A 14,558-nucleotide genomic window follows, 5' to 3' on the forward strand; every position below is an offset into this window, starting at 1 on the left:
ATTTTCTTTCTATTTAAACTTATATAATTTATCACCGAGACTTAGACACTAGTTTATCAATAATTTTCACCATCAATCACAATTTTATTTTTATCTTTTTAATTTTTTGTTGAGGATTATCTCATTTAACATTGATTTAAAATTTTAGGCTTGGGGTTTACATAAAATGATACAATCAATAGAAAAAAGTTTGATGATCAAATTTTTTTTTTTTAATCAATAAGGATTTATTAGGAGCTCCACAGTTCATGGCTTCATAATAAAATACCAAGAAGATTTTGTTTTTACTAGATGATGGCTCACGTTATATTGTAAGTCCAAGTTATTTTTTTTGTAAAAAATGATATTTAGGTGTCATATGCATATTTTTAAGAAAATAAATTAATTACTTGGATCATAACTTTAACAGGTCAAATAAACAGGTTTTATTTTAATCAAATGATTAAAAACAAATAGACAACTATAGTAAATAGATAAATATATATATATACACAGACACACATACACACACCACATTAACCTAGGACAAAACACTTTTTTCCAGATGCAAAAAAAAACAATAATGTTCAATTTTCAAACAATTAAATATGGAATGAAAAAATTAGGTAAAAAAACAAAAAAAAACCAGCGTTAGTCAACCAAGTTAGTATGATAGATATGTAAACTAGACAATAAAACACGAGCTAACCCAGGTCAATCCGCCAAACTCACTCCTTAGGTTATAAGTTTAGAATAACCTTATAGAAAAGGAATCAAAGAAAGTCACAAAGCCTAATAAAAAAAACTAATGTCGAATGATTAAATTAAAAAAGATATCAATCCTCGTTAACTTTTCAAACCTATGACTCGAGTCATTAAATCGGAAGTACTATACATAGAAAATCCATAAAGCTCAATACCTAACAAATTAAACGTTGAATGATGAAATTTGAAAAAAAATTAATTAAATAAAAGGATTAAAAAAAGATAGGAATTAAAATTATGAGGTTGAAAATTAAATAAAAAATAAACTAATGGCAACTATAATTTTTTTTATTAAATGGTTAAATTAAAAATAAAAATAACTTTAACAAAAAAAAAAAAAAACAGTTATAAAAACAACGACCAAATTGAAAAAAATAATATACTATAATTTAGATTGGAGGTAGGGGTGATCATTTTTGGTTCCATTCCGTTTTTATAAAAAAAAAAAGTAATCAAAACCGTTTTTTTTTAAAAAAAAAAACCTGAAACCAAATTGAAACCAGTTCAAACTGATCGGTTTCGGTTACGTTCGGTTAATTTAGGAAACAAACCCGGTTCAAATTTGTTTGGCTTGGTTTTTTCTAGTTTGACTCAGTTTTTTTGGGTTTAGGTTCAATTTCGGGTTTCGGTTTCAAGCTTATAAAACCAAAACCGAACTAGCTGATTTTTTCAAAATTCTAATCGATTTAATTGTTTTTTTATGGTTTTATTTTTTCAATTATTTTTTTTATTTTCTCAATTTAATCGATTTTTCAGTTTTTTTGCTCACTTCTAATTGGAGAATGAAATTGAAAACTAGTAAAAATTATATAAAATGACCAAAAAATAAGAAATTAAAATAATAAAGGTCAAATGAAAAAATAATATATGACAAATTAGTATTGAAGGATGAAATTAAAAATAAATAAAACTTTTACAAAAGAATCAAGAACAAAAATTAAAATCAAAAGAATAAAGACTAAAATTAAAATATTAAAAACAAATAAAGCCAACCTTTAACTTTTAGGGAAGGAGTGATAAAATTAAAAAATAAAATCACTAGCAACAAACCACCTTCACCTCCTCCAACGTGCACCAATCAATAGGAAAAGAATACGTCAACACTTTCAAAGACATGGCGAAAAGGCATTTTCTTCCACCAAGAGGCGTTGCATGCCGCTCAAAATATACGAGCTCCTCTCACATGCTGATACTTGTACCACATGCGCTAACAACTTTTTTTGTTTTAGTATTAATTAATTTAGGAGTATTTTTTTTTATTCCAAGAGTAAACTTATCATTTTATTCTATTTTAAAAAAAAATAAAAAGAAAAGGGTACTCTTTTTAGATATTTTTAAAGATTTTTATTTGAAGAGTTATTAAATTATTTTATTATGATAAAACAAATTGAAAAGACTCTGATTTTTTAATGACAACACTAAGGTTATTGGTTTTTTTTGGGAAGGATAAAAACATAGTTACAATATAAATTATATTTTTTAAACTCGGTCCTGTATTTGACCTAGCTCCATACCCAGATTCCGGGTTTTGATTGAGTAGTCTGGGTCAATTTTATTATTTTTTTTAAAATTAAAATGATGTCCATTTAATAAAAAATAAAAATTAATGAATTGTAACCAAGCTTTTTATAGAGTTTTATCAGATCAATTAAATTAACCTATTAGATCCTAGGTTAACCCACCCAATCAAACCGGGTTTCAAAACCAGCAATGAATTGTTTTGAGTGAAAATACCTGGTTTTAGGTTTTTTTTATTTGTAATTGTAATTTGTGATCTGTAATGGAATTATTAGCCCGGCCCAGCATACGGCCTGCAATGATGACAGGTGTTAAGATAATGCCACGTACACACCTCTTTGCTTAACAGGGAAGGTTTTTAATAGAGAGCAAAATCGAATCAGTAGGAAAGAACCATTGTTCTGTTTTTGCAATTTGTTTAACGCTTTGGGAAAGGAAACAAAAATTGCAGAGAAGGAAGAGAGATAGAGAGAGACATGGGGCTGCTTTCTAACAGGTTTGGTTTGTTTGATCCTTTTTTTTTTCGTTTTTTCCAATGTTATATTACTAAATTTCTGATTTACAAATACTGGGTTTCGAAAAAAAAAAAAAAAAACTAATACAGGATTAGTAAGGAAAGCCTGAAACCAGGAGATCATATATATTCATGGAGGACTGCTTACATCTACGCCCATCACGGTACTCCCTCTCCATCTTCTTGTTTCTTTCGTTATGAAGGTTTTTTTTTAGAGGGTTGGGGGGTTTGCTGTGTTGCGATTGGGTTAGCTTTCTTTTTTCTCTCGTCATTTTTTTCTCTCTTGTTTCGGTGGTGATCCTGTAATGAATTGCAAAAAGCTGTTTCTTTTCCATGCTTCGGTGACAAAACCAGCAGCCAATAATCAGTAACCATTTTTAAATTTAGCCGCAAAATAAACAATGAAGTTATAGTTCTCATGGGATTTTTACACCACCAGCATATGCTGATTGGTAATTGTTTATATATGTATCTCGAGAACCAAAACGATTGATGGGGAAATGGGTTTTAAGCATGATTGGAATTGGTAATGTTTAAGATGAATTACTATAGTGTTTTTATTGAACATTCTTCTTTGTTCTTATCCAAAATGCACCAAAGTGGTGTAAAAGCTATGACCTGCAAAAGTAGCTTTGGGAGCATGATTGCATGCCATCACATTCATTGCCATGACATTATTGATTAACCAATATTGATATAGAATTTTGTAGTGTGCGACGACTGCATTGCATGACCAAAAGCAAAATAAAATAGTGGACTGCAAAATAGTAGTTATCTGCAATTGCTAGTTGCCATCATTTCTGTTTGCTATATAATCTTTTCTTTTGGTCACAGCATCACTTGGTGCGCTGCTGCTCTTGTTTTCTTTTAAGTTTTTACATCCTACTCAACTTGTGGATGATACAGGCAGAGTAACTTTGTGGTGACTGATTTCTGAGTTAGTTGGGTTGAGATCATGAACGGTTGCATGGATGGTTTGCATAGGAACTCAGTAAATGTGATGGTGTAGAATTTGTTCTTTTGAATGTTATATTCATATGTAAAAATCTGGAAATGTCTTCTTTTGAGAGATGTTTTGCTAGCATGCAGAGAAGTAGAGCTCAATTCTAGCCGATGTCGAGTCTCTAAAATTGTTTACATCTGCATTTTTTCATCCACCCCTTCATAATTCTTTTTTCTTGTTCTGTAAATGCAATTTGATTCCCCAGATAATAAGCCTTGATGCTCCTAAAATGATACCATGCTATCAATAGGGTTTTTCTAATTATTTTTCTTCTTCTGTTTTAGGAATCTACATTGGGGATGATAAAGTAGTTCATTTTACCAGGCGCGGCCAAGAAGTAGGAACAGGGACTGTGCTGGATGTCCTCTTGTTAAGCTCAGGACCAGCCCGCTCCACCGTGCCTTGTCCCAACTGCACTATGCAGCAAGATGGTCATGGGGTCATCCTCTCATGCCTGAACTGCTTCCTTGCTGGTGGCATCTTGTATCGGTTTGAGTATGCTGTCAACCCTGCTCTCTTTCTTGCAAAAGTGCGAGGTGGAACTTGTACTCTTGCTGTCTCAGACTCAAATGACATTGTGGTCCATCGAGCGAAATACCTTCTTGAAAATGGATTTGGTTGTTATAATGTATTCAAGAACAACTGTGAAGATTTCGCTATTTATTGCAAAACTGGCCTGCTTATTGTGGATCAAGGAACATTGGGACAGAGTGGCCAAGCAGCATCCATCATAGGGGGGCCTCTTGCAGCTGTTCTATCTACACCAACGCGTCTTGTGACCACCAATATTTATGGGATGGCAGCAACAGCTGTCGGGGTTTATTGCGCTAGCAGGTATGCTGCTGATATTGGCATGAGGAGGGATGTAGTGAAGGTGTCAGCAGAGGATTTGACAAGGAGGCTTGCAACAGGCCTTCTCCAGGTGATTGAACCCCAAATTTCAGTGGCACCAATCCAAGCGATTCAATAGCTCACCCCCAGTAAGCATATGAAAATTATATTATTCTTGATCTGGTCAATAAATGGTCTGGGACTCTTTAAGGATCCCTCTACATGAGAAAACGCTGTAACATTGACAATTTGTTCCATGGTAAGCACTGATTTGGAAACACTAATTAAAAGCCGGCTTTTGTCTGATCCATGCACTTGTGTGTTGTAATATATTGTTGCCGTTTTAAGAGGCATCCTATCTGACTATGTTTTGAGCTTTCTTATACTTTCTACTCGAATGCTGCGATTTCCATTTTTATGAAGTGCTACGAAGCTGGTATCCTCTCATTCTGTAGCTTAGGGATTCTGCTCGATCCTTTGTTGTAACCCGCTAAGATGGTGTTGAACAAAAATACAACTAAAGGGCAATGGAAGTGATTTGTATCGAACACCACTCAAGGGAAAGATTGTTTCCACCGGGATGGATCCTATATACAGAAAACATTATCAGAACTCCTCACACGTCGGTATTTTTGCAAGTTCTATGATGGCACAATGTTCATTCAACCCTTCCAATTGCTCGTTTCCAAACCAGTGTGATACACCAGTTGCCCTGTTCTAGGAGCAACAAACGCATAACGCAAGAGCAGAATGCTTGCCTCTTTTCTGTAGAGATGACTGACGTCTTTCCCGTTATTTTTCCAGAGAGAGACGAAATCTTGGCCTTGTTAAAAGCAATCAAAATATATTTAAACCACCCTGCAGCAGCCTGGCAATAATCAGTAATCTGATACAAAATTGAAATACCGCAAGGGATATATATTCCATATTACAAACAACACTTCAGCTCGATATATATCCCAACGGGCAATGAGGGATCGACTACATTAAATACGAACACATCATATGGATGTCAGCAAAACTAAACAGTTAGAAGCTTCCTTCGAAGACTTCAAAGACTCCAACATTGAACCATATCTTTCCATTTTATTGATCTCCTAAACAAGTAGAACTGCATTTATACAACCATCATTCTCTGGGTTATTTGTTACTTGAGCATACTTCCCTGCATCGACACCATAGAAATGCCAAATTAGCAAAAGTAGTCGAAAGATGTGATTACAATTTAAACAATATCTGCAGTGAAACCAGGTTTGACAGGCCAGACTCACCCCATACAACTTTACCAGCTGGTGTGACAAGACCTAATTCACTAACATTCACCTGAAATTTAGAATGATGAAAAAATAAGTTCACACTCCCCAAACAAGGAATATAACTATATCATGGGCTCATAGAAATAAAATGACATTTGATATGTTTGTGTGTGTTTTACCTCAATGATAGTGCCCTTAGTGATAACACCAAGAGATGTGTATGTAGGACCATTAGGGTTTTTCTTTACTCCAATGATCTCAAGGTTGAAGGTGCACTTGAGTTCAGGGTGTGTAACATGAGCCTTAGTAAATCGCAACCCAGTAGGACGAATAAAACGCTCATACTTGGGAGGTTTTCTTGTAAAACCTGGTCCCACAAATGTGGCCTTCGTGACCATTCTCTTCCACTGCTTGGCTGCAAAAGAAAGCCAGCAACATTAGGGTGGTTCTAGGTTATCATCCCTAGGATGTTTTTACATAATACAAAAAACTAATCCTCAAATGTATGTGAAAACATTATCTTTGTACCATAAGCACATGAACACAAGCCTCATGGATGGGAAAAAAACATGTTTACAAAGTGTTTGGGACAAAAGGCAGGATTTCTTTTACTTAATTATTTCTAATCTGTGAACTAATAGTTCATTACCCCACTTCCCTAACTAACCACAGCCTTCATTGCATATAATACAAATTCAGGTATCAAATTATGTTTATCTACAAGCCAATAGTTTGTTAACCCACATTCCTAACTGACCACAAGTTGAATTGAATGTTATCCACATTCAGGTGCAATTGCAAATGTCTAATAAGAAGAGCAGCTTAATGTAGAAAGGAAAAAACTTGGTGAAAAGCTTACTCTTCCGTTTGCCAGATCGAATAACTTTAAACATTTCATCCTCTGCAACAGGCCTCACCTAAAGAAAGAAAAGGCCTTCCAGTGAGATACTAATAATAATTCAAGGTAACAAGCAACAGCATACACGAACAATAACTCATGGTGGAGAATAAGTCAGAGAAGCACATTATGGAGGTGCTAAGGAAAAAATTGAACTCCATCTTACCTTGGGTAGAGGGACCTCCCATTTTCCAGCCTTCTCTTTCCTCTTTTGCTTTATACTGTTGCTAAGAATCTACTTGAAGCACCAAGTCACATATTTTATCTCAGAACATGTAGGAACAAGAGAGATGATTTGTAGTCATATCAGCCAAAAAGCATCAAGAACTTTACCTTTGCTCGTGTAGTGTTTTCACGATCCAAAAGATAGGCAGGAACAGCTCCATCTTGAACGTCATCATCCACCTTGCGCCTAGATGTTGACTCCTCATGCATAGCCAATCTGTTAACATAATACAAAATTATCCACATGCAAAACTGTCAATAACTGCTTGCTTCATAAAGAAGAGATTGTGTAAAAAGTACCTAGACAATGTTGACATCCCAATGCTGCATAACTACATAACCACAAGCTATATATGGAAAAAACCAATTTGACAAGCAAATATAACTACACCAATTCATTTCTTTTGCATGTATTCCAACCAAAACTTCAACAAATTTTGAAACAGAAAAATAGAGGATAAAGCGAGAGAAGTACGCTCAAAGGTAAACACAAAAGCTTTGCCAAAAACTCTAAAAGGACACAGCTATAAAATAAAATTCCCCTGCTGAAAGGGAAATACAGCAAAGCTGATAAATACCCACATGGTTTGCTTGAGCACTTTGCCTTTCACCTTTAGATCAGCATTAAGAAGGAAAAAAAAACTGCTCAACAAGCATCACAATGAGAAATGAAAAACAACTGAAAACTTTAAATTTGATTTGCACTGCTATCCCAGTAAGAACAAGTACAAGTAATAATTTCAACACTACAAAAAGCACACACCAATAAGCTGGCAGAGCACAAACATAGTAGTCTTGTATGATCAAACTTAACTACCAACAATTCAGATTGGTCTGCACACAATACAGAAGATGGAGCAAAAATGAAAGAAAAGACTAACGTTTTCTTCATGAGAGCCTTCTCAGCATAATTTTTCTTCGCGATCATCTTTCCTTTAATACCCAATGCCTGTTCCCATCCAACCACAAAACAGCAATAACACTCGCATTAATAAAAAAAAAAAAAAGTAAACTCAAGAAAGAAAAAAAAGTGTAAGAACAAAGAAGACCTTCTGGGCTCTCTCAGAGTGTTTGTGGACTTCACGCGCCTCCTTCTTGCGCTTGCGCTCGAAGTGGTCGAGGCGGTATCCATGCCTCTTCCTGTGCAACTCTATGTAATCTCCTTGCGGCTACACAAAATAAATCAATCAATCAAACTAAATCCTTCTTAATCAATCAATGAAGAGATAAGTTCATCGGAGGCAAACCATGGTGGATTCCCTTTCAGAATCAGTTTACAGAGATTTCTTTTTATTTTTCTGTGTGTGAGAGGGAGGAAAGGAAGAGAAACCCTAATTCGGGGTTTTGGTTTTCAGGAGAAGAAAATGAGTGGTTGGGGTTTTGAAAGCTTGGATCCCTGCAAGCTGACCAATTACTGGATCGGTGTAGCGTTTGGGCTTAGCCTATGAGAGTCTGGTTGGGCTGGTCTGGTCTGGGTTCCTGCAACATCTTTGGGCTTTCATGTATATCGGGGGATTTTGAACTTGGTGGACTTATTTTGGGTCCGCAAATTCTTCCTAGCATTCACTCCTTTACCCATAAATTCTTCTCGGATTAGTATTTTTTTTTCTTTTAAATTCGGATGTCAACACCAAAATAGAGTAAAAAAAAAGTGTGCTCCTCATTGCACATCAATTGAAAAAAAATCATTCTTTCTTCATTTTGATGAATCAAGGCTGACATGGTGAAGATTCACCAAACAAGGGCATACCGATTTTTTTTATGTGCAACGCAGTGTACATAACATACCGAGAGGTCAGCCTAAGACCTGAATTACGGGTTAAGTTGTATGATTAATGTAAATTAAGTTTTGATTTTTAAAAAATCTTATGAGAAGATGTTATTTTGAGTTTTTTTAAAAAAAATTAATTAAAACAATATTATTTTGATAAAATTAATATTATCAACTGAGTTAGTCAAATTAAATTATATCAACTGAATATCTTTTTTTACATCATAAAAAAAACTTAACCTAACCTGCAGGCCACTAATTAACCAAAGTACTAGTTTTTGGCTGGTTTTGTGAGATAAAGGTAACATTGCAAAAATCCCTAAGTTGCGTGTTCAGAAAAGATATTGTGCAATAATAAGAAATTAATTTTAGTGCAACCATTTTATAATAAGTGGTGTAATAATAAGAAATTAAAATTTAAGGATTTAATTTTTTTATGGTTTTAGATTCAAACTTTGTGATGATTTAAATGATAGTTATTAGAGATTTATTTAATTATTAATTTTAAAATCCGTAAAATTAATTGAGATATATACAAGTTAATTTAAATATCTATATTATTTAAAAAAAAAAAAATATTGTGCGAAACATCATTTCAGATGTAACAAAAGCATATATATATATATATATAAAAGCCCTATACGTGTCGTGCGGGTTAGGCAAAGCCACAAAGACATGCTTTGGCCAATGGCCATTTATATGGGTTTTTTATCTCTATTTTTTTGAATGCCTTGCCGTCGAGGAACTTGTTTTAGTGGCTCCTTGATAATGCTTCCACCATAGCATCAGATGATACTTTGCATATTTGTATTTTTCACTGTTTGCCGAAGAGGCCTTGGGCCACTTGGGCACGAACGTTGGACCAGAAAGAGACATGTCATGTGGGTCTGAATTCACGTCTCATATGCTATCAATAAGAAAAGTTTGGTTATATTCTCAATTATCAAGTTATCTGGATATGAAATTTATCCATTACCTCTTCTATTATAATAATAATAATAATAATAATAATAATAATGGACCTAAAAGGTAAGTGTCCCTATTCTTGAAGAATCTTATAGTATTTTCAAGTTGATTGTATATATTCGTGACATCTTTTTATTAAAGATCTTCGTGCTAAAAGTTGCAAAGGAATAGCACTGCCTCAACTAATTTACTGCTTGTATAAGCCCATAGCTTTCGAGTTTGTTATTGAGCAAATGATTTTTTAAAAAATTTATTTTTTAATATTAATGCATATAAAAAATCCAAAAACACCAAAAAATAATTTTAATATATATATAATTTTTTTTATATAAACAACATCTTTACCATGTGCACTAAACAAGCTCCAAGTATTTTAATAAAAACTAATTGTATGGCAGGCAATTTGGCACGACTTTCAAATGGTCAAAAATAGATTTAATTCACGTGATTCCAGGAAGATGGACATGGAATTCAAGCAGGATACAGTGTTAACGAAATTATCATGCTTTCCACCCTCCAAAAAAGAAAAGGAAATCATCAAGCTTTCGGTTACTTTTGAGGGCACCATCCTCAGATTCATGGGCTTTTTCTTCTATCTAACACCAAAAGCTAGAGCTTTTTTACAACACCACGTTGGATGCGCCTTAAAAGAGGAGGCATACAAGTCAAACTTTAGACTATGAAATCCGGAGACTCGTATAATTAGCGAGGACATTTATGGTAACGTGGTTTAATCTTTATTTAAAATTGCTTTTGGTTTAAAAAATATTAAATTGATATATTTAGATATTTTAATATAATTTTATGTGCTGATGTAAAATAATTTTTAATTAAAAAACACTTTTAAAAAATATTATATACCATATTATTAAACAAGCATTAAATAATCTTAAGATGAGTTTTATCCTAACAACATATTTTAAGTACTTTGTTAATCTATATATACTATGATTTTATATTCATCTAATTTAAATCTCTCACTTGTGATGTTGGTTAAAAAAAACTACAACTTATAAATTTTTTTAAAATTTATTTTTTTAAATCACGATCGTAAAAGTTATTTTCATACCCTACACACAATAAATCTGATATATTAATATGCATGGTTTGATTAATTTTATTCATGAAGATATTTTAAACTTTATTTTTAATACAAACAATATGAGATAAAAATTTGCCTAATGTATGAAAATCCATTTCCTAAAAATATATAGGGCATAGGAAATTCATTGTAACACTAGATAAAGTCTATTATGGACAGTAATAGTGATTCAATTATTGTACCCTTCATCAAATCATCTAATAAGACCAACCTCAAGGTTAACATAGTCTTTTTCATGCAATTCATTTGTTATTTTCATTTTAATCGGGGTACAAAGACCTATTCCCCTTTTTTAGAATAATAAAATACTTTTACTACCTTTAAAAGCAAAAAAAAAAAAATCAGATAATTGACTTATAAGAGATTTTTTGAAATTTCATAATTTTTAACATAGTCAATTTACTAAATTCTCCTTGGTGCCAAAATTAATTTAAGCTTCTTTTAGGGGTAATTTTAGATTTTCATATGGATGTTTTCTTTGTAATTAAATGGGTAGAAGGTAAATTGTTCTTCTATAATAATTAAAAAGTATTAAATTTCAAACTTGTAAAGCGCAAGCCTTGCACATGGAAGTGCGTGGAAGGAGTCACGAAGCTTTGGAGGTGCATGAGTAGTAGGGGTGTTTATGGTTCAGTTCGGTTTGGTTCGGTTCGGTTCGGTTTAGACTTAAAAACCAACTGAACCGAATTATAGTATTTTTGTAAAAAATTAACCGAACCAAACTGGAAACCGGTTCAAACCGAACCAGTCCGGTTCGGTTAAATTCGGTTTTTTAGGAAAAAACCGAGAAACCTAATCCCATCATATATGATTTTTTTATTATTATTATTAATTGGCTTAGCCTTACATTAAACCGTGCGTACTCTGTTGAAATTGAAATAATATTAGCCTACACTGTTTCCATGGTCTAAGATTGAGTGCCTAGTTCTTCACTAGAGAAAACTTCAAATTTGGTGGATGATGGCTGAGTAGAAACAAAGGGTTGATCAAACAAAAAAAGAGAAATACAAAATATTTGGTTTAATCTTGTATGATAATTATACGACCCTATTTTCATTTCCAATCATAAACCTTTAGCCTTAATTTTAAGCATTCAAGAACAAAGGTCATTGCAAACTAGGGCTAGGGCCAAAGCTTCAAAGAAATTTATTCCAGTTGAGATGAGCATTGATGATAGTTGAACTGTCAAATTTACATGACACGATCCCCGATTGCTTCTTCAAGAGGACTGTTTCAAACTGCAAGCTCTCAAGGGTCAAGGAGGGCTACTTTTATAGATGGCTCATATATATATATATATATATATATATATATATATATATATATATATAAAAGAAGAAGATACCCAAGTATTGATAAACAATAAACTTTACTTCTTTGACTTTTTCTGCTGCAAGTGAAGATTTTATTCAGGTTTGTTTACGGCTGCAAGTATACTAGATGGATGCGGAGGTATGAGTTATTTACTTATTGATCGGCTAGAGAAGAGACAGATGCGGGGCAAGAGGCAGAGAAAATGAAAATTAAAGGGGAAATGAAGAAGAAGATAAGACTTTTGTTGGTATGGGTGGCGGCTTCATAAATAAATTGTAATCTCATTTAGGTTTAGGTTTACTTACTGTACTATTTATACTAGGTTGTTTATAACTTTATTTTATGGGTGGACCGGTTCAGTTCACCGGTTTCAGTAGAAAAACCAAACCGAACCGGAAAGATTTCTTGTTTTAGTAATCGGTTTTTTATATCAGTTCGGTTTTCTCGGTTAATTTTCCATCGGTTTTCTCGGTTTTTTTGGTTACTCGGTTTTTTTGAACACCCCTAATGAGTAGTTATCTGATGGTGGAAAATTTTCTTCCTCGTGTTAATCGATTTCTCACTGTTAGTATACATGTCTTGTAATCAATTAATTGGTTATATGTGTCATTAGCTTTGTTCATATAAATATATTTAATTTATTAATAAAGGTTTATTTATATTTAATATTCATAAAATATTTGATTAATGAATTAAATATTTAATCAATGAATCTAGAGTAAAGATAAAATATATGAGATAAAAAAATATTTTGCATATAAACTATAAAGTTATTATAATTATATGATTATTATAGCATCAAAACATTATCCCTGAAATGTTCTTTGTCAATGCTTTATTAAAACTTGATATCAATTAGAGTTGTTGAGATTGATACATATTATATATATATTTTTTTTTTATGAAAGAAAGCAGTTACTCTCATAAACTAAGGTACAAGAAATACCTATAACTAATATATAGGTACTTGTTAGATGACATGTTCATTAAATTGACTTGCATCAAAATTTTATATGAAGAGATCAACTATGTCTATAGAAAGGCTCGCGTAACGGTTGTGTAAGTGATTATTAGACTTGAGATCATTAAGTTATCTTATATAAAGAGTGTTATGTTTTGATCATGCTACATGTTATCCTAATCAAAGGTAACAAATGAGCAGATATTAGGTATACCATAAATTACATAAAGATATTTAAATAATCAATAAAGGATTCATCATCCTTGGTGAATAAGAAAAAATATTATATTTGCTCTTAAATAGTATTTATTGTAAATTCTTGTGTAAGGTGGAATAAGATTTGTAAGGAGTTTTAAGTCTTATTCAAAGAATCAATGACTATGATGTTAATAATAAATATGATTTGACATAGTAGCACACACCATACTATAATATCTAAATTAAAACATTGTTGATGAAGAGATAATAATTACATTGAAAAACTAGTCACTGAAAGGTTAAGTCAAATCACCTATGACTTTCCTAATATTTAGGGATCATGACAAGTTACTAGACATTATAATTGATCTTCAAATATAATTAATCAATTTTTGAATTGATAATAAATTAATTTGTTTAACTTATTTAATCCTATTTTATTTAGGACTATAATTTATATTTGGGCTAACTTATTATAAAACATAATAAGTCACACACATAACAATTATTGGTCATAAATAAAAATAGAATGATTAATCAAGTGTGACTTAATTATAAATAAGTTGAAATTAAGGACTACATTGTATTAATATATTAAAAATATTATTTAAGGGGCAAAATAATATTTTACCATATATAGAGTTTTTAGGTTTCGCTATAAATAGAAAGTTATGTTTCATATTTCTTATTAAAAGAGTTTTAAGGTAAGAAGAATATAATATATAAATGTCTAAACACAAAAGAAAATAGCTAGCACTTTAAGGTATAACAATCTCTCTCATCTAAAAAGTTTAAGAGATTTCTCATTAGTAGTTCATGTGGATTACAGTTAAAAACCTAACAATTAGACAATTTATAGTTTGCGACAACTAGCCTTGAAGCATATATTCAAAACTGAAAAGAAGTTCAGATATTTAAGTAATCTTTGCATAAATTTTAAATAACTCTAAATCTGTTTAACAGGATTCTTGAGACTCTAGAAAAAATTTTAAATTTACCATTTCTATTGCATGTATGTGTTTCAGGAAACCTAACACCCACAACATCATCTTCCTCCACAAACAGCATGTGTTAAATTGTGTTGGATGAATTATTGTTGGAGGCGTTTTCTTTTTCTCTACCCTCCCTTGGAGCTTATACTTGGCATTTAAAATTTTGAGGGTAGTCTCCTTAGTTGAGAATATTTGAGTATCAGTCATTATTATTATTATTAGTATTATTATTATTACACTTGAACCTTTTGTATGTACTTTATTT

At 32.1% G+C, this 14,558-nt stretch overlaps 2 protein-coding genes across 2 annotated transcripts; one reads left to right on the forward strand and one right to left on the reverse strand.

Moving 5' to 3' along the window:
• Nucleotides 1-2,599: 2,599 nt before the first annotated feature.
• LOC118027950 (protein LEAD-SENSITIVE 1) lies at nt 2,600-4,995 on the forward strand. The gene is made up of 3 exons (XM_035031455.2): nt 2,600-2,758; nt 2,867-2,940; nt 4,064-4,995. The coding sequence occupies exons 1-3, from the start codon at nt 2,739-2,741 to the stop codon at nt 4,747-4,749; spliced, it is 780 nt and encodes a 259-aa protein (XP_034887346.1). The 5' UTR covers nt 2,600-2,738; the 3' UTR covers nt 4,750-4,995.
• A 439-nt stretch (nt 4,996-5,434) lies between these two features.
• On the reverse strand, nt 5,435-8,382 carry LOC118027949 (uncharacterized). The gene is made up of 9 exons (XM_035031454.2): nt 8,237-8,382; nt 8,039-8,158; nt 7,871-7,938; nt 7,098-7,206; nt 6,931-6,999; nt 6,726-6,783; nt 6,046-6,281; nt 5,882-5,933; nt 5,435-5,775 (listed from the first exon to the last, which is right to left on the reverse strand). The coding sequence occupies exons 1-9, from the start codon at nt 8,237-8,239 to the stop codon at nt 5,708-5,710; spliced, it is 783 nt and encodes a 260-aa protein (XP_034887345.1). The 5' UTR covers nt 8,240-8,382; the 3' UTR covers nt 5,435-5,707.
• Nucleotides 8,383-14,558: the final 6,176 nt, after the last annotated feature.

The sequence above is a fragment of the Populus alba genome, chromosome 6 (assembly GCF_005239225.2).
Source record: "Populus alba chromosome 6, ASM523922v2, whole genome shotgun sequence".
Taxonomy (NCBI): Eukaryota; Viridiplantae; Streptophyta; class Magnoliopsida; order Malpighiales; family Salicaceae; genus Populus; species Populus alba.